The 20,657-nt window shown below is 38.4% G+C and overlaps 1 protein-coding gene and 1 long non-coding RNA gene across 10 annotated transcripts in view; one reads left to right on the top strand and one right to left on the bottom strand.

The window, feature by feature from the left end:
- The window catches only part of ASTN2 (astrotactin 2), a 1,150,327-nt gene that overhangs the window by 422,737 nt on the left and 706,933 nt on the right, over positions 1 to 20,657 (top strand). For 3 of the 9 annotated variants that reach the window (XM_007474538.3, XM_007474537.3, XM_007474539.3), the window contains one exon: positions 8,429 to 8,575. In XM_007474538.3, coding sequence (XP_007474600.2) covers positions 8,429 to 8,575 — 147 coding nt within the window. Of the gene's footprint in view, positions 1 to 2,112; positions 2,249 to 6,064; positions 7,359 to 7,526; positions 7,598 to 7,685; positions 7,758 to 8,428; positions 8,576 to 16,209; positions 16,265 to 20,657 lie in introns of those variants that run through there. The other 6 variants (XM_007474541.3, XM_007474540.3, XM_007474542.3 and 3 more) reach the window with 6 other exon arrangements.
- Positions 193 to 2,494, bottom strand: LOC103094686 (uncharacterized). The gene is made up of 2 exons (XR_458086.3): positions 1,897 to 2,494; positions 193 to 414 (listed from the first exon to the last, which is right to left on the bottom strand). It is a non-coding gene; the product is annotated as an uncharacterized LOC103094686 (long non-coding RNA).

The following is a 20,657-nucleotide window of genomic DNA, read 5'->3' as shown; positions in this document are numbered from 1 at the left end:
GATTTTTGTCTGTTGCTCCTCATATGACCTTGTACAAGTCACTTTTCTCTGGGACATGGTTATACAGTTATAATAAATTATTTGTAAGGTCTCTTCTTGGACTGCCATTTCATGACTGGTTGTTTATAGGTATGTGCCTGTGTTTCTACATATTTTATATGTACATATATTTAAACACACATTAGATACACACACACACATTTTTTTCTTTTATTTTCATGCAATAACTTAAGCTATAGGAGTTCAGCGCATGGGAATTTTCTACCAAGAAAAGCCTCATGAGAATGGGGCCCATTGTGGAGATACCTCATTCTTCTCAATGTAAAACGTGATTGATTCTGCTCTCAATTCAACTGAAATGTGATTGATTCTGTTCTTCCAACCTGGCATTTCCAGAAGGAGAATCAATCAAACCTGAAATTATAGACAACGTGTGTATCAACAAAGTGGAAATGTTTCTAGTCGAATTTCCAAAGCAATGTGTTTTCAGCCTTTCTTTCTTTCAATGTTTTGAGAGAAATTGAGGAGGGGGAAAGAGAAAAAAAGGAGAAAGGGGGCTTGAATATTCACTTTCTCCAGCTATAAGAATTAGAATCATACAGCCAGTGGATTTAGAACTAGAAGAGACCACAGAAGTCCTCTAGCCCAAGCCCTTCATTTTCTAGCTGATGAAAGTATATTCCAGAGAAGATGCCTTGCCTGAGGCCTCATAGTTATCAAGGAGCTAAGCTGAGAGTCTAGTCCTCTTGCACCAAATCTCCAGTGAAGAATTTGATTAGGAGACCTTTCTACTTCCCCTGCAGTTTGAGATTTTTCATGACTGAATTCTGACTTCTTCCCTGCCAAAGGATGCCTGTTGACAGGACTCTGAATTCTGCTGTCTTTCCAGTTGCTACTAAGAGGGTCTTGGAGGCAGTTCTTAATCTCAAAAAGATATATCAGATACCAGCAGTATGTTTCTTAGGGGGGAAAATAACTTACAGATCATCTTAGAGTCAATATTATGTGATGATTCTAAGGCAGAAGAATGGTAAGAGCTAGGAAATGAGTGTTAAGAGACTTGCCTAGAATTACAGAGCTAGGATGTGTCTGAGGTTAGATTTGAATCCTGTATCTCCCATCTCTAGGACTGCCTCTTAATCCATTGAGCCACCTAGCTGCTCCCCAGAAATATTTATTTCTAATCCTCTTTACAATAATACCCATTTTCTCATGGATGACTCTTTTCTCATCTCACCACCATGGTGTAAGCTTCCTCATCCCCTAACCTCTGGACTATGGTAATAGCTTGCTGTGCTGGTTGGTTTACCAGCCATAAATTTCTATCCATTCACTTCCTGAAGTATAGTCTGACCATGTCACCTCCCTACTTTGGCCACTCCAGTGACCAAATGTCACATCTAGGGTCAATTATAAAATCCTCTATTTAGAATTCAGAATCCTTAATAACTGGGCCCTCTCCTAATGTTCTGTTTTACACTTTCCAAGCTCGCATATATAACCTGCAGTCCAGTCACTCTGGCCTCTTTGTTGTTCCTCAAACAAGACATTCCATCTCCTGACTCCAGGCACATTCACTACCTAGAATGTTCTCCCTTCTCACCTCTATCTTCTGGCTTCCTTCAAGCCTCAGCTAAAAACCCTATAGTTTATAGAAAGCCTTTCCTAATCCCCCTTGACTGTGGTGACTTTCCTCTGTTGATGATTTCTGGCTTATCTTTTTTATATAGCTTGTTTGCATATAGTTGTCTACAAATTCTCTCTTCCCTTCCCCCCATTAAACCATGAGTTCCATGAGAGAAAAGACATTTTTTTTTTGCCTTTCTCCAAAACCACAGGCTAGTACAATGCCGGGCACTTAGTAGGTGCTTCATGAATGTTTATTTGCCAACTAACCAGTTGCTGCTGAGAGAGTGTCCTGGGGCTTCTTCTTAAACCTGTAAAACATAGATTATCAGCAGTATTTGTTGATAAACCTCAGCATAGTGCCCACTAAGGACTGAGCATGCTGGCATGTTCCCTGAAGCAAGAAGACTTGTGGTGGGCTGGTTTTGCCTGACGTCTGCTCATCTACTACTATTCCCACTGTGAGGTCACAGCCAGGTGCCGTTGCCTTGGTAACTTTACAGGACCGATTAGCTGCTCCCTAGGCATCTCTTTACTGTGTGTACTCTACTAGACCTCTTTGTATCTTTCTGCTTCCTTTCTTTAGGGATAAACCATAGGAAACTGGATTTCCTTAAGGCAGGTGATGGATAAGTTGCTGATAAAAAAAAATCTCTCTTCTCTCCTTTAATCCATCCTTTCTTTTCTCCATCTGCCTTTCCATTTCTGTTGGAGGTAGCTCATAAACAGCTATGCAAGGAATAATGGGTGGTTTTTGTATTCTAATAGTTAGCCCACTGCCTTGCATATATAGAGTAGTCACTTAATAAATGATTCAGAGTGGGTACAAGAGATTTGCCATTGGAGGAAGCAAAACTTTTCCTCTATGATCCCCTCCATCTTTAACTTTCTATACAGCCAGGTGTTTGTTCTTTTGCCATCTCTTTGTATCTACTAGGATGGGAGTTTGAAAAATCTAGAGTATAGAGATGAGAATTAAAATCAATGAGTTGAATCTTAACTTTTCTAATAGTGAATATGGGGATGCTAGTAGGGGAATCATCTCATATCTCTGGGACTCAGTTTCCTCATTTGCAAAATGAAGGGATTGAATAGATGAGCCCTTATGGTCTCTTTCAGCTTTAGTATCCCATGAGCCTACATATCTGGGCTCTCTGGAAGATAGATGTCATCAATCTGGATGCAGATGAGTATATTCTTTACTCAATTCAGATAGGAGTCTCATGCATTTATCTTGGAATTATTTTTTGCCATTTTAAAACATGAGATAATTCTTACAACTATGTTTCAAAATTACCCTTCAAGATGTATTTTCATGTATATCTTTTTGTCCCCAAATGGAGATTCTAATCCATAATTCTTTTTTTTTTTTGAAAATTTTGTTTAAGTAGCCAATTTAGAATATTTGTCCTTGGTTACAAGAGTCATGTTCTTTTCCTCCCTTCCCCCAATCCCTCCCATAGCCGATGAGCAATTCCACTGTGTTTTACATGTGTCTTTAACCAAACCTATTTCCATATTGTTGATGTTTGCATTTAGGGTGATTATTTAGAGTCTATATCCCCAATTATATTCCCATCAACCCATGTGATCAAGCAGTTGTTTTTCTTCTGTGTTTCTGCTCCCACAGTTCTTCCTTTGGATGTGGATAGTGTTCTTTCTCATAAATCCCCCCAACTGGTTCTGGATCATTGCATTGCTACTACTACAGAAGTAAATTACATTTGATTGTACCACAGTGTTTTAGTCTCTGTGTACAATATTCTTCTGGTTCTGCTCCTTTCACTCTGCATCAATTCCTGGAGGTCATTCCAGTTCACATGGAATTCCTCAGGTTCATTATTCCTTTGAGCACAATAGTATTCCATCAACAACATATACCACAATTTGTTCATCATGCCCCAATCAGAGGGCATCCCCTCATTATCCAATTCTTTGCCACCACAAAGAGCTCAGCTATGAATATTCTTGTGCAAGTCTTTTTCCTTATTATCTCCTTGGGGTATGAACCCAGCAGTGCTATGGCTGGATCCAAGGGCAGACAGACTTTTAGTGCCCTTTGGGCATAGTTCCAAATTATCCTCCAGAATGCCTGGATCAATTCACAACTTCACCACAATGCATTAATGTCCCAATTTTGCCACATTCCCCCCACATTTATTACTTTCCTTTGCTATCATTTTAGTTAATCTTCTGGTTGTGAGGTGGTATCTCAGAGTTTTGATTTGCATTTCTCTGGTTGTAAGAGATTTAGAACACTTTTTCATGTGCTTATTAATAGTTTTGATTTCTTTATCTGAAAATTGCCTATTCATGTCCCTTGCCCATTTATTAATTGGGGAATGGCTTGATTTTTTGTACAGTTGATTTAGCTCTTTATAAATTTGAGTAATTAGGCCTTTGTCAGAGGTTTTTGTTATGAAGACTTTTTCCCAATTTGTTGCTCCCCTTCTTATTTTGGTTGCACTGGTTTTATTTGTACAAAACCTTTTTAATTTAATGTAATCAAAAGTATTTATTTTACATTTTGTAATTTTTTTCTAACTCTTGCTTCATCTTAAAATCTTTCCTTTCCCAAAGATCTGACATGTATACTATTTGGTGTTCACCTAATTTACTTATAGTTTCCTTCTTTATATTCAAGTCATTCGCACATTCTGAATTTATCTTAGTGTAGGGTGTGAGATGTTGATCCAAACCCAATCTCTCCCATATTGACTTCCAATTTTCCCAGAAGTTTTTGTCAAATAGTGGATTTTTGTCCCAAATGCTGGGAATTGGGGGTTTATCATAGACAGTCTTCCTGAGGTTACTCACCCCAAGTCTATCCCACTGATCCTCCTTTCTGTCTCTAAGCCAGTACCAAATTGTTTTGATGACCACTGCTTTATAGTATAGTTGAGATCTGGGAACTGCTAGGTCACCTTCCTTCACATTTTTTTTACATTATTTCCCTGGTTACCCTTGATCTTTTGTTCTTCCAAATTGACTTTATTATGTTTTTTTCTAATTCTGTAAAAAAGTTTCTTGATAGTTCAATGGGTATAGCACTAAATAAGTAAATTAGTTTGCATAGGATTGTCATTTTCATTATGTTAGCTCATACTATCCATGAGCAATTAATGTTTTTCCAGTTATTTAGATCTAGTTTTAATTGTGTGGAAAGTGTTTTGTAGCTGTGCTCATATAGTTCCTGTGTTTGTCTTGGCAGATAGATTCCTAAGTATTTTATATTGTCTGGGGTGATTTTAAATAGAATTTCTCTTTCTAATTCTTGCTGCTGAGATATGTTGGAAATGTATAGAAATGCTGATGACTTATGTGGATTTATTTTGTATCCTGAAACTTTGCTAAAGTTTTTTTTTTTTATTTTGACTAACTTTTTTAGTTGATTCTCTAGGATTCTTTAAGTAGACCATTATATCATCGGCAAAGAATGATAGATTGGTCTTCTCATTGCCAATTTAATACCTTCAATTTCTTTTTCTTCTCTAATTGCTACTGCTAGTGTCTCTTGTACAATATTAAATAATAGAGGTGATAATGGGCATCCTTGTTTCACTCTTGTTCTTATTGGGAATTCTTCTAATTTATCCCCATTGCAGATGATGTTTGCTGATGGTTTTAGATATATACTGTTTATTATTTTTAGGAAAGGTCCTTTTATTCCTATACTTTCTAGTATTTTCAATAGGAATGAATGTTGCATTTTGTCAAAAGCCTTTTCTTCATCTATTGAGATAATCATGTGATTTTTGTTGGTTTGCTTGTCGATATGGTCAATTATGTGGATGGTTTTCCTAATATTGAACCATCCTTGCATTCCTGGCATACATTCCACCTGATCATAATGAATAACCTTCATGATCACTTGCTGGAGTCTTTTTGCTAGTATTCTATTTAAGATTTTTGCATCTATGTTCATTAAGGAGATTGGTCTATAGTTTTCTTTCTCCGTTTTTGACTTGTCTGACTTTGGAATCAGTACCATATTTGTGTCATAAGGGGAATTTGGTTGAACTTCCTCTTTGCTTATTATGTCAAATAGTTTGTATAGTATTGGTATTAGTTGTTCTTGGAATGTTTGATATAATTCCTTTTTGAAACCATCAGCCCTTAGGTGTCATTTCTTAGGGACTTCTTTGATGGCTTGTTCAATTTCTTTTTCTGATACAGGATTATTTAAGTATTCTATTTCTTCTTCTGTTAATCTAGGCTATTTATATTTTTAAATATTCATCCATATCACCTAGATTGCCAATTTGTTACCATATAATTGGACAAAATCGTTTTTAATGATTGTCTTAATTTCCTCTTCATTAGAGGTGAACTTTTCATTTTTGATACTGTTAATTTGGTTTTCTTCTTTCCTTTTTTTATTATAATCTTTTGGTTTTCCTTTTTGGTTGGGTCTTTCCTGCTTTTCATGGCTTCCAGTTGTTTCTCCAATTGGGAGTTCCTGTCCTTTAAACTGTTATTTTCCTTTTTGAACTATTTCCCACTTTTCTTGCCCAAATCCTTCCATCTTTTTGGTAAACTCCGATTTAAATTCTTCAAGAACTTGTGACCAATTTCCATTTTTTGGAAGGTTTGGTATGCATTTATTTGTATGTCCTCTCCTGCTAATTCCTTTGTAGTCTGGATTTTTCCTCCATAAAGATTATCCAGGGTCAAGGCCTTCTTCTTATTTTTCTTGGTGTTGGGAAATTGTTTTTCCTGGGTGTTGTTTGCCATCACCATGGTGGTTTTTCCTTCCCTTTCCAGTCAGGAGTCTGAGTGAGGAGGGCAAGATCTCTGTATATGGAGCTAAGGATCCAGGTTTTTGCCTAAGGCCACCTCTCCAGTCTCTGCAGCTTCTGCTGTTTAGTGTCATTCTTTAAGCTATCTCTGCCCAGGTGCCCAAGGTCTGAGCTCTTCAGCCTGCTGGGCTCTCAGGTCTAGCTGCTCTCAGGGGTAGTTCTTTGGTGGTCTTAGTCAGCTGCCAAGGACCTAGAGGTGTCCCTCACTTACTCACTGATGTAGCCCAATGGCTCTGACTCTGACTCCATAAGTGGGGTGGGAGAGGCCTGATCAGCTCACATTTTGGTGGAAGCTATTTCAACCCCTTATAGTATGGAAATGCCTAAATCCCATGTACCATCAATGCTACACCCTACTGTAGAGTCCCTTCGTTCATATGAATTTGGGGTTTTTTTTGCCCTTTGAGGTAGTCTATATCAGTAGTTGGTAAGGAGAGGAAGAGTCCTGCATCAAGACTGCTGTCATGTTTTCCCAGAAGTCCTCCATAATTCTTATAATTTAGGTTATCTAAGAAATCATCTTGCTTAATCTACTCCAACTTATTTTAAATTGGAGGACATCAAGATTTAAGAAATTTAATTTTTTTTCCCTAAAAGTCATCAAACTTCTTTATGATAAAGCTGAAATTTGGAACCAGGGTTTCTGATTCCAGGTCCTATGTTAATTCTACTGTACCCCAAAGCAAAAAATCTGCTTTTCAGTCAAGTCCTCTCCTACTTTCCTGCTCCTCTTTTCTTAGCTGCCACTATCCCTTACGCTTGGAAGGTTTTTCAAAGCTCATATCTAACTGTTAAAATTTCACCCATGCTTCAAAGCCCAGTTCAAATCCTGCTTTCTCCTAGAAGTTAGAAGTAGGGGAAACCTCACTGTAATTTGTACTTCTTCAAACACTTAAAATATTTCACCAATATCACCCAACTTTAAGGGTTGAGGTAAGGATCAAATGAGATAATAATTATGAAAGGCTTAGCACAGTGTGACACGGTTACACAATGTAATAGTATAGCACATAGTAAGGGCAATATAAATGCTATTAATCATTATGATTTAATTATACTCTTCCTTATGTGTATATGTTCCCCCCTGACCCAATAGTCAATTTTAATCTCTTTGAGGGTAGGGACCATATCTTATTCATTTAAAAATTTCCCACAACACATAGCAGAATATGGTAGGTATTTAATAAAATTCTGTTGAATTTATTCTGTTCCATGAACCCAAGATAGATGTCTAGATAAAGTCACTATGTCATAGAACAAAGATTAAAAAGAAAAACAGAACTTCAAACTTTAGATAGTCTTTTCAGGATTGCAGAAAGTGCCCTCAAGAAGGTAAGTCAGAGCCAAATGCATCTCATGATGTTGCAGAATGACATCCATTTGTGTCTGACACAGACACTAATGGAGTTCAATATCCCATTCACCCAGAACATCTCTTGCTACTCCTGATAAAAGCCTATCTAAAGGGAAGAAGAACACAGCAGTGGGGGGAGGAGAGGCTCACTCTACACAGAAGCAGATAAAATTCTGGGCTTGTTTGGCAGCTACCTGATGGAATTACTGGCCCTTGGAACACAAAAATCACCTCCATGATGTTATATGCCTTAGTATACAGGTGGAATTTAATAAATACTTGGCTTCTTATCTAATAAATCCCATTTCATCAGGATATTTGAGAAATCAGCTATTAAGTAGAAAGAGCCTTTGAAATGGAGTCAGTAGATCTGGATTTGAATTCTGGCTCTTCTATGTGTTCTCTGTAACCTAAGTCTCTTCTTTGGACCTCATTTTCCTCTTCTAAAATGTGAGGGTTTAATCTATAATGTCCCTTCCAAATTTAAATCCACTGATATTATGATAACTTAAATTTTCTGGCTTAAACTAGGGATCCACCATTTCCTTTAAATTTAAACCTTCATTATTGAAAATCTCAAAATATTTCCACTGTTTTTCCTGACTTAGTAAGTTATTGCATATGATTGAATTTATTTGATGATTTTCAGGTCTACTGAAAAGCCCCGTGAACAAGACTGCCCTCACATTGATTGCAGTGAGCTCCTGTGTCCTGGCCATGGTGTGTGGGAATCAGTTGTCCTGCCCCTTGACTGTGAAGGTGACGCTCCATGTACCAGAGCACTTCATCGCAGATGGTAAGAGCTAAGCAGTGAGTACTTAAGGCAGCCACAGTGCCCTCAACCCCCATAACACCTTTCAGCTAAGAGTAGTTAAGTGTTCTCCATGTGTGACCCAATCTTGAAATTCCAATTCAGGGGGAAAAAAAGGGACAGCCTTAATTGATTCTGAACCATCAAAGCCTCCTTAATGCAAAGCCATTCATTGAAAATGTGTGATTAGAATTAGAGAACATCAGAGCTGGGAAATACTTTCGAAAAGACAGAGAGTTCTAGGCCAAAGGATATGGAATGTCAGAGCTGGAAGTGACCTTAGAGCTTCCAGATGTTAGAACAAAGATGCCAAAACTAGAAAGACCTTAGTTTGAATATTATTAGCTCACATTTTCATCATGTTTTAAGATTTATGAAGTGTTTTCTTAGAATATAGGTGTATTGTGCATGTACTCTTTCCATTGTACAAATGAGGAAATTGAGTCTCAGGTGTGACTTTCCCATAAGTGCATAACAAATGTCACAGAGACAACTTGAATTCAGTTTTTCTGACTCCACACCCACTGGAGTTATGGTGGTGGTGGTAGAGTTGGTTTGATTTGTTTTATACCTCTTTTGTCATATTACCTTGAAAGTCTAGGTTCAAATTCTTGGCCATCCCTTAATCGCTTGAGGCTGTAGGTTCCTGATTTACTTTGTGAGGATATTGGAATATTTCTATGATTTTTGATGGAAATAAACTTTATTAATGGTTTATTTTTTTACATTTTGGTCATTGTAAAGCAAAATAGTTGATTTCCTTTGTAATCCTATGAATTTTGGTTTTGGTCATTTAAAAATAATGTTTTGAGAAAGAGTTCACAGGTTTCATGAGATTATCAAACAGGGCCAGGACATAAAAAAAAGTGAAGAACTCTTGGATTAGCTGATCTCTACTACCCTTCCCATCTCTAGATCTGTCTGATCTGAAAAACCTACAAATGTGAGAACTGGGAAGAACCTTGAAGATTAGACACTCTCTTTGGACAGATGAAGAAAGTGATGATTTAGACCTGATTTTACATCCTGCTTTGTCTATTTAAAAGGGTTCGATAAGGAAATGACTACCAGAAATAGGATTGCAGGGGTCATTATTAAATTACTTGTGAATAAACAATTTTAAGACAATTTGAAAGGTTCTGTTTGCAAACCCAAAAAGTAATGCTATTTGCTAATCATGTTTATGTGCTCAATGAATCAGGTCCCCTAAAAACTTGTGTTGGGCACCCCAGTTGTTAATCTAGTTAGGATTTCCTCAAAGCACTTGTGATGAATAGAACTGTATTTCCTTTAAAATGTATATATTTTAATATTTATTTTAAATGTATATTATGTTAAATATAGGTATAAATATTATACATTTTTAAAATGTGTTTCTTTCTAAAGTAGCATCCAGATACCACCCCCTCTCACTTCCCATCAGCTGCTGTGCTCCCATTAGCACCAATGCATTATTGAAAAGAAATGCTTTAATACTGACTTCTCTTAAGTTCATAGGCTCATAAGGATTTAAAGTGAGAAGAGTCTCTAAAGAGCATCTAGCCTGGTCCTCTCATTTTGTAGATGAGGAATTTCAGAGCCAGGGACAGGAAGAGACTGGTTCAAAGTCATTTAGCCTGCTAATAAAAATCAAAACCAGGCTTCAACCTTGGGTCATCTGACTCTAAATCCTGGATGCTTCAAAAGCACCCAATTACACTTTTGCAGTTATAAATGATTACAATAGTATGGGACTGTCATGTTGTCTGGGAAATGACAACACAGCAGAAATGTTGATACATAACTAGAAAATGGGTTTTCATTAAAACTCATGAAAATACTGGAGATCAAGGCAAGCAAGAGTCTAAAACTAAGAAAGCAGGTCTGGGTTTGAGAAAGAGTAAAAATATAGGTCATTGGATCAGAGTGTCAAAAGTTTAGGTAATGAAGCAAGTAAAAGGAGTTTACTGTTAATTTAGCTTAGAGAATCATAGCATTCCAGAGTTCAAAGGGGTCTCAGTGGCCATTTAGATTCCATAGCTGATGGAGTGGCCCAGTAGATAGTGTGCTTGACCTAGAGTCAGGAAGACTTGAGTTCAAATCCTGTCTGTGATCCTTAGTAGTTGAGTGACCCTAGGAAAGTCACTTAATCTCTTTTTGCCTCTGTTATCTCTGCTGTAAAATGGGGATAATAGTTCATTTTGGGTTCTTGTGAAGATTAAATGAGATAATATTTTAAAGTATTTAGCATAGTGTCAAGCACCCAATACTAAAATTTTCCTTCCTTCCTTTTCCAATAATAAATGTATAATAAATACTTCTTTGCTTTTTTCCCCCAATTCTGTCTGCCTTCCTGGAAATGTGGTCATGGCATCTGAATTCTTCTTTCACCCCTCTTTCCTAGCTCCCTCCATGACCCCAAAAAGAACAATTTAGATTTACTCTGCTTTGGGAAGAGAGAATCTGCATAGGCAACCTCAAGCAAAGCATCAGAGAGGAAGGCCAGTGCTGTTGAACTGAGGAATTGGAATTGATTGAATAATAGGTCCTGTCTGCAGGAAGAAAATGAAATTTGCCCTCATGTTAGGAAAAAGTTGCATTGATAGATACTGCACAGTACATGGAAAAGGTCAGCAAGACACAACACTCTTCTAGAGCCAAGCTGGCAATAACAACATATACCAACAGCAGCCAGTGTCCAATTTGGGGGCCATCTTTCTCACCCTCCCTACCCCCTTCCCCTCTTGTCTCTCAAATACCACTGATTCCATGTTCATTTGACTTTATAAGTACACAGTTACCCATTATATCTCCACCATCCCACCCAAATCTCCTTCTTAGAGTCTAGCTATTCAATGAGTCAGTCAATCAGCTAGCACTTATTTAGTTCCTACTAAGTGCCAGACCCTGTTCTAGGTGCTAGATAAAATAAATTGAAACAATAAAACAAGTCCTATCCCCAAGGATCTTGCATTTGAACAAAGGCTACCTCCTTTAGAGGAAAGACCTAGATATAAGCACTCCCCTCACTCTAACTTGCTCTATGACTTTGGATGAAGAAGATTCCACCAAAGCACATTCTGTACTAGAGATTTAGAATCAGAGACCTTCATTGTCAAATTTTGCTTGATATATGCATAATCGTGATCGAGTCACTCCCCTCTCGAGGTCACTTTCATCAGGAGGCAACAGGAAGTCCTGGTTTTAAATGCAACTCAGACACTTGCCATATCACCATCTGGAGAAAGTCTTTGTACCTCAGTTTCCTCAGAGTATAATAAAGAGGTTGGACTTGATGTCCCCATTCAACTCTAAATCTATGATCCTAAAGTCATCTGTAAAGTGAAATGTTCAGATTATTTCTTTGTTCCTTCTAGCTTTAAATCCTCTATTTTAGTAGCTCTCATTTAAATTCTTCCTTTTCTGCTACTCCTCTACTATGACACTCTGGGTTTGATGCTTAATGGGTGAATGAGTGAATGAATGATAAAGCAAACGAACTCCAGTTTGACTAGGATGTAGGATTCATGTAGGGTCATAATGAAATGCAATGTTGAAGGCATTTCTCTTTTTTTAGGAAGAATGTTGACAAGTTGCATCTAACTAACTTGTCAGCAAGGTATGCATGTTGTGGGGGATGGAGAGGGAGGGTGGGAAGATAATCAGGATGGTGAATTGGAGGAGCAGTTTGAAAGAGCTGCAGATGTTAAGTTTAGAGAAAAGAATACTTGAGAGAAGCAATGCTTTTCAAGTCTTTGAAAAGTCATCATGGGAAAGAGGGATTCAATAGACTTGGTCTGTTCAGCTCCGCAGGGCAGAACTCAGGGCGATGTTTAGAAGCTTCAGAGAGGTTTGATACAAGGAAAAATGATAAAAAAAATTAGAGCTGTCCAAAGAAATGGAATGATATGCCTTGGGAGATGGGAGGTTCCTCCTCTCTGAAGGTTGTCAGGCAGCAGCTGGATTATGCTTTGCTGGAGTAGTCACAGAGGAGATTCCTATCTAGGTATCTTTGAAAGTCAGTGGTCCCTGAAGACTCTTCCAGCATGGAAATTCTGTTATTTTCTTCCCTCTGCTGTTCCCTGACTAGATGGTTAAGGAGTTTGGTTCTTAGCTGTGGTACTTTAAGAATTTTACACTATGATTTTTCTTCCATTTTTATAGAAAGTGGTCATCAATTACCTTGAGGAGAACTTGCAAACCACTATGATTTTTACTGAAAGTGTTTGATGATTTATGGTTACCAGGACACCATCCATTGTTAGGAAATGGCCTGGTGACTCACCTCATCTACACTTCTGTTCACATCATTGACTGCCCCTGAAATTCCTCCTTCCTAATCTCTGCTCATTGGCATCCTATCATTTGGTGGTATTCAAAATCAGCTCAAGTGACACTTCCTCCAAGGAATCTTTCCTGATCACAGCATACCAGAATTGGTCTCTCCTACCTCTTAATTTCATAACAATTTGTCCTGAATTTTTTCCCCTGAACTGGTACTAGTATGTTTTTTATTACTATAATCTGTGCAGGTTTCTTCTGCCAGTTGTCTCATCACTAGACTCCACTGGAATGGGGAACATCTCATTCTTATTCATATACTCCACAATGATGGACAGAAGGCCTAGCTTGGAGTTGGGGCTTAGGATCCAATTTAGACAAATAAATCATATTTATTAAACAGCTAGAGCAAAATACCATACTATACATTTCAGATGCAAAAATGACCAAAATGAAGTTCTTGCCCTTAAGGAGGTTGTAATCTAGCAGAACTATAGAATATTTAGAAAAGAAGTTGTTTTATTTATAGCATAGAAGAGAGATCAGCAAACTATGGGTCATAGATGAAATCCGGCCTAATGCTTGTTTTTGTATAACTTGAGTTCTAAGAATTTTTTATAGTTGTAATAAATTTTGCATTTTTAAATATTAAAAAAAAACTCTTAGCTCTTGTACTGTACAAAAAAAAGGGCCATAGCCTAGATTTGGTCCTCAGACTATAATTCTCCAATCCCCAACATAGAATGTTAAAGCATACCTAGAGACTGGAGGTTCTGGGTTCAAAACTGGCCTAAGGCACTTCCTAACTGTGTGACTCTGGGCAAGTTACTTAACCCCCATTGTCTAGCCCTTACCACTCTTCTATTTTAGAACCAATACACAGTATTGATATTAAGATGGACAGTAAAAGTTAAAAAAAAAGAATTTTAGAGCATAGAATGTATAATGTTGGAATGTGAAGGAACCTTAGAAACCATTTATTCCAACTCTTCCATTTTATACATGAGAAACTGAGACCCCAAGAAAAGAAAGTTCCTTAGACCTAGAAGGAACCTCAGGGATTGTTTAATCCCATTCTTCTCAGAAACAGTAATCCTGTTCAAAACATTCAACTTTGACCAAAGTGACAAGGAGAGTTAATAGCAGAATGAAGATTCAATACATGGTGGTGTTTTTTTTTTTAAACCCTTACCCTCTGTCTTAGAATCAATACTGTGTATTGGTTTCAAGGAAGAAGAGCAGTAAAGCTTAGGCAATGGGGGTTAAGTGACTTGACCAGGGTCACACAGCTGGGAAGTGTCTGAGGTCAAATTTGAACCCAGGACCTCCTATCTCTAGGTCTGGCTCTCAATCCACTGAGCCACCTAACTCCACCCTCATCAATACATGTTTGTTATTTGAACAATAAAGATTTGTTTCTGGATTGAATAAATGGATAAGACTGTTGACTTTTCCAAATGGATATATTGAGTGGACACAGTATGGATTTTCAGTAAGAAGTCCTAAATTTGCATCAGACCTCTGCTACCTATTATCTATGTGTCCTTAGGAAAGTCATGGGCTTCAATTGCATCTATAAAATGAGAATATTAGACTAGTTGATCTAAAGGACTCAATTTAATTTGAAATTCATAAGCTATAATCTGCCCTTGATTTTTTTATTTTGTCTGTTTTATTGGGGTAAGTAGATCCTAATTGAAGGAATCAATTTAATCTATGTAGTTCAGTGTTCTTTAATTTGTAATTTCAGAGGTAACGTGGCAACAATGAGAAGGGAAGAGATTGGAGCATCCATTGTTTGGAAGAGGAACCCAGATAGTGGATAGAGCTTTGGGCCTGGAGTTAGAGAAAGAAAGACCATAGTTCACATCTGATCTCAGACACTTATATAGGTGACCCTGGGCAAGTCACTTAACCTCTGCCTGCATACAATTGAAGAAAGAAATGGCAAATAACACCAGAATCTTTGCCAAGATAACATCATGGACAGTCTTAAAAATGCTAAAACATATGACACTGGGAGATGAATCCCTGAGGTCAGAAAGGCCTGGCAAGGGATGGACAGGACTGAATGTCAACAGCCACACAGATAGGCTTGGTCACATACACTTGAACCCAGGTCTTCCTAGCTTCAGAGCTGGCTCTTTATCAGTGTTGCCATGCTGCTTTTGCAATCTGTGATGGAGCCAAGAAATCAACATTTAGCAGCTTTGATCTCTGTTGTTGGCTCCATTACTCCAAGGCTCCTCCCTACCTCCCCAAAGATGAGAGTCCTACTGAATGCAACATTGTACTTCACTGTGAAAATGAAACCACTTTGGTCCCAGAGTGCTGGAAAGAGGGGGAAATATAAATTAAACTGAGATTCAGAACACCCAAGGGGAGGTGGCAATGAAATACCAATAAACCAGATTAATATGCTGAAATCAGGGAAAATAGGATGAACTCCAACCCACACTTAATGACTATGCATACGTGAGAGTGTGGGGAGAAAGGGAGGAAAGGTTTCTGTTGGAATTAAAATGAGATCAGTAATGAAACTGGAAATATAATTATAAACTGTGAAAACTTTTTCCCCTCCTCTTCTCCCCCGTTTACTTAATGGGCAACATGTTCAACGACACCCAGGAGTGGGTGCCAGGGGCTGGTGGAAATCACTGAAGTGGTATCCATTTTCCTAAAACCTTTTCATTAGGGGCTCTTGGCCCCCTAAACTGCAGAAGGAAAACTGCTTCAAGCCATTGCTTCCTTAAATAACAACCAATCCCCAGGTTAAAAAGAGCAGAGAAAAAATGCTCTGCCAGCGTGATATTCTCTAGCATTTAAGGCCGGCTCCACATCCAGTTGGGTTGGAATTTTTAATGACACTCTATGCTGAGATGCTGGCTTGGCTTCATCCCAGGATGAATTGTTACTAATTTCACTCCTTAACAAAAGGGGATAACTGAGTTTGACGTCCAAAATTGGAGACTAATTTCTCTGTTTTGATAGCAGATCGCGTCCAGAAATATGTTCCCAGGAACCGGGGGTGGAGGACTGTGAGGGGTGGGAGAGCTTAATTTCCTCTTGTTAATAATTCCATCCTGCTGTTGTGAGCTCTGTGCCATCTTGGCTTTCAGGGATGGGAAGAGGAGTGTGGCAGGGAGTGGAAGGAGGCTCAGGAAGGTGGAATGACTCAGACATATACATGCTCCCCCCACTACTTGCTGCTATTCTAGAGAAATTAGGCTTAGTTTCCTCTCTAACCCCCAAATAAAACAAAAGAGATAAAGAGGGAATAAAAGGACTGTATGACCTTAAATTAAAAAACAAACAAACAAACAAGAAATGATCTAGTCCCCTACTCCTTCATTTTACAGATGAGGAAACTGAGGCTCTGAATGCTTACCTGTCCAGGATTGCAGAGTAGTGTAGGTAAGATTCAAACCCTTGACTCTAAATTCAATAGGTCTGGGTCAGGCTGCCCTAATTAATGAGCAAAAAATGTCACTGGGCTAGTGCCTCCATGTAAGGGAGTCTCTAGCCTTGCCTGTCATGCTTAATAATGATAATTTACATATGTATAATATTTTATACTCATAAAATAGCCTCTCATATACTTTCTCACTGAAACCTCTTAACAATCCTGTGAAATGGGTAAGGCAATTATGAGCACCTCCATTTTACAGGTGAAGGAATGAGTCCTCAGTACCTTTTCTATACCCCTTGATGTGATGTCTGCCAAAGCTTTGCTCATTCTAAACTTAGTGACCCTTGGAGATAGGAAAATCTGAGTTCAAATCCTGATTCAGATACTCACTAGGTATACAAATCCCCTAACCTTCTGTTTGCTTATTTCCTCACTATGAAATGGAGATAGTAGTAGTTAGGGTCTACCTCTTAGCACTTAGGGTGATTTGAGAACCAAAAGACCAGTCAGTAAATAGCATTTATCAAGTGCCTCCAACATGGGATGCAAAGGAGACAAAATACCATCCCTTCTGGGGGAGAAGACATGCAGATATATACAAAGCAAGTTAATTAGGAGATCCTTAGAAAAAATAAAGAGCGAAAGCACTGGAATTAAAAGGAGTTGAGGAAGGTTCTGGGCAGCCAGGTGATACAGTTGATACAATGATGGACCTGGAGTCAGGAAGGCATAAATTCAGGTCCAACCCCAGACACTTACAGACACTTACGGTATGTCTCTTTAACCTTGTTTGCTTCAGTTTCATCATCTGTAAAATAAACTGGAGAAGGAAATGGCAAATGACTCCAATATTTTGCCAAGAAAATCCAAACACAAGAAGTCTTACACTATTGAGCAATAACAACAACAATGGGGATGGATTCCTATAGAAGGTGGAATTTTAGTTGAGACTTAAAGAAAGTCAGGGAGGTCAGTAGTTGGAGCAGAAGAGGGAGAATGTTCCAGGCATGAGGTGAGCCAGAGAAAATGCCCAGAAACTAGATGCAGAATGGTCTTATTCGAGCAATCTCCAGGAGCCCAGTGTCAAGAATGTGCCCTGAAAATTAGATGTAAGACGACTAGAAAGGTAAGAGGGAAGTAGGTTATGAAGGGCTTGGAACTTGAGAATTTTGTTTTTGTTCCTAGAGGCAAAAAGATATAACATATGTAAAGTACTTTGCAAATGTTAAAGCTCTATAAATTCTAGCTAGTATTATTATGCAATTTAATCTCAGGATCATAAGGTTTAGATATCCAGTAGTTGGCACAGCGCTGGCATATGAAAACATGTTTGTTTGTTGATTATTGAAGCCAGCATCCTCATTTTATAGGTGAAGAAGCCAAAGGATAGACCTTCCACAGCTAATAAAGGAGTGGTGCTGAGATTTGAACTTAACTCTTCTATTATAAAATACATTGCTCTCTAAATTATACAGATCTATGGGCACTTTCTGTGCACCAAAATCTTACAATAATATCTGACGTTCATACACTACTGTGCTTACAAAGCACTTCTTAATTATTCTTTCATTTGAGCCTCCTGACTACCCTATAAGGAAGCCAGGTACAGTTTCCCCAATTTTACAGATGTGAAAACTGAGCTAGATTAAATGATTTGCAGAGGCAGATTTTCAACCTTATTCTTCCTGATCCCAAGGCTAGCCCTTTATCCCAAACTCCTTGTTGTCTATGTGAGGCTAAGGAAAACCTCCTTATATATCAAGCAAGTTCTCCTTAGAAGATGAAAATTCCTTCCTCAGAGACCTCATGCTCCCAAGACTTAACTTCATCAAAAGGGACCAGCTTAGAGCCTGGGTCTCCTTGGTTAAGAGTTATACTCTTGGGGCAGCTAAGTGGTTCAGTGGATAGAGAGCTAGACCTGGAGATGGGAAGCCCTGGGTTCAAATATGGCCCCAGAAACATCCTAGCAGTAAACTCTGGGCAACTCACTTAACTCCAGTTGCCTAGCCCTTACCAATAATTAGTATTGATTCTAAGACAGAAGGTAAGGGTCAAAAAATAAAAAGGCATTCTACTATCTCCTCTTTTCTGCAGGCTTTCCCACCTTTGAGATGCTAAAGGAAGTGGCTTAGGGAATCCTGGGAGACTTGGCTTCTAAGGAATGACCAGATGAAAAGAGTGAGCAAAACACTGAAGAAAAATAAACAAGAATGATCAGGGATTGGGCTGATAATTAAAACCCGCTCATCACCCTGACTTCTTGCTCTGCATGTGTTTGAGTTGGTGTTTGGCTCTCCTCCCCAGCCTCCCCTCAGAACAATTAAAGCCAAGTCTGTACAGCTGTTCAATCTGTGATCTGCAGGGTAACAACACATTTCCACCTTCACCTCTGCCAAGGAACTGCCTTCTTCCCCTAGCCCCTGGGAGGGTAAGCCTCCCTAGAGCCAGTGAACTCTTCAGATGAGTCTGCTTCTCTCCCTTCCCTGGCATCCTTCCATCTATATTGGCCTCCTTTCCATGAGGGTGATTATTGTTTGCATTCTGCAACCCACCTATATAGAACTGAAGAACAGAAATATACCTCCCAGCCTAGGAGGTATATAGGAGATATATAGGTATAAAGGAAAGGGAAGGGAGACAGACCTTAAGATACAGAAAGAAAGAGCTAGAGACAGACCCAGACAAAAGAAAGGAAGAAAGAGAAAGGAGAGAGGAAGAAAAAAACAGGAAGGAGGAAAAAAAACAACTCTTCATAGAACACATATCCTTAGGACCTTTAGAAAGCCTTCCTGAATGGCAATTATTAGCAGGAGATGTCACTGTGCTCTCTGTGCAGAATTAATTCACCAAATCATAGAACACAGCTCACTCCTGAAGACTCAAGTCTTTTAAGTATTATTTAAAGTGACATTTAAAAATGGGTTGATGTTGGGAGGGGGAAAGAGCTCGCTGTCACCTTGGAGGTGATGCCCCCCAAAGTGTATGAGATGCTGCTTCCTGAAGTCTCCATGGGGTGGCCATTTTCTGTAAGACATCATTTAAAATGCAGAGTTAACACTGGCCTGCAGAGCCACCTGGAGTGAAGGAAGAGAGGGAAAAAATGGTCTGGCATAAAGGCACAGCCTTCTAAAAATTTAATGTGAAATAGTAAATCCATTAAAAATGTCAGAATTTACAACTTCTGGAGGAAGGAATGGCAGGAGAAGAGTTTGGGATGGGATAGTGGGTGGAAATGGAAATTAATTTGCAATCAAGAGACATGGGTTCTAGTCTTGGCTTTGCCACACATTATTGAGAATGGCCCAGGTAGATTACTTCATTTTTCTCAGCTTCATTTTTCCTATTTGTCAAAAGATGAAGTTGAACTGACTGGCCTCCAAGAGAATGGTATTTTCTGAACTCTGGGGCTTTTTACTTCTGCAGTCTTGATTTTTGAATCTCTTTCAGGTTCAGGCTACTCCAAGTATTAGCATTCTATGCTTTCAGATATATTCTGGTTCTTGCTTTCTATATTCTTTTCTGATTTAACATTTTAAGGACCTTTCCACTTCCATGATTCTAGTGTTCCAACTTTCTATGTTCTAAAATTCAGTGCTTTTCAGTATGTGATACCAGTAAGACATATGGTATACAGTCTTTATATAACCTATGTAGCCAGGCTTAGCCACTACAAAATTATAAAATTAGTAACATATGTCCCTACTCATCCAGTCATCTCTTTATGGTTTCCTTCAATGGTAGCACCTCCTTTCTCTCCACCTATTCCCTCTCTAGGATCTGAATGTGTTAATGTTTGTTTCCTGCTCTCCATCAGCTTCCTAAAGATCCTTAGATACACTAAGGCTCACACTAAATTATGAATGGCAATTTGCACCTTAATGGGGATTTAGTCCTTTGCCCAGGTTCCCAAAACCCCAGTAGTGACAGAGAGCATTATATAGTGAAAAGATGCTTGAACCCCACATGTGTCAGAGGATTATACTTTCAAATCCTAGCTCTGTCATTTAATCTCTGTATAATTTTGGGTAAGTTACTTCTCTGTGACACAATATTTTTATCTTTAAAATGAAGGAGTTAATTAGATGACTCCCAAGTTCCCTTCTAATTCTAAACTATAGTCTGATGATCCTGAAGGCCTCTTCCTGAATGAAATTCTCTGATCCCTTCCAGTTTTAAGGTTTTGTAGACATATGGTAGAATTTCAAGTAATGATGCAGAGAGTATGGGGTAAGCTGGAGTGGGAGTAATTTCCTTTCTTTCTTTCTTTCTTTCTTTCTTTCTTTCTTTCTTTCTTTCTTTCTTTCTTTCTTTCTTTCTTTCTTTCTTTCTTTCTTTCTTTCTTTCTTTCTTTCTTTCTTTCTTTCTTTCTTTCTTTCTTTCTTCCTTCCTTCCTTCCTT

This window comes from Monodelphis domestica, chromosome 1 (genome assembly GCF_027887165.1).
Source record: "Monodelphis domestica isolate mMonDom1 chromosome 1, mMonDom1.pri, whole genome shotgun sequence".
Taxonomy (NCBI): Eukaryota; Metazoa; Chordata; class Mammalia; order Didelphimorphia; family Didelphidae; genus Monodelphis; species Monodelphis domestica.
This window is presented reverse-complemented; position numbering and strand designations above follow the sequence as displayed.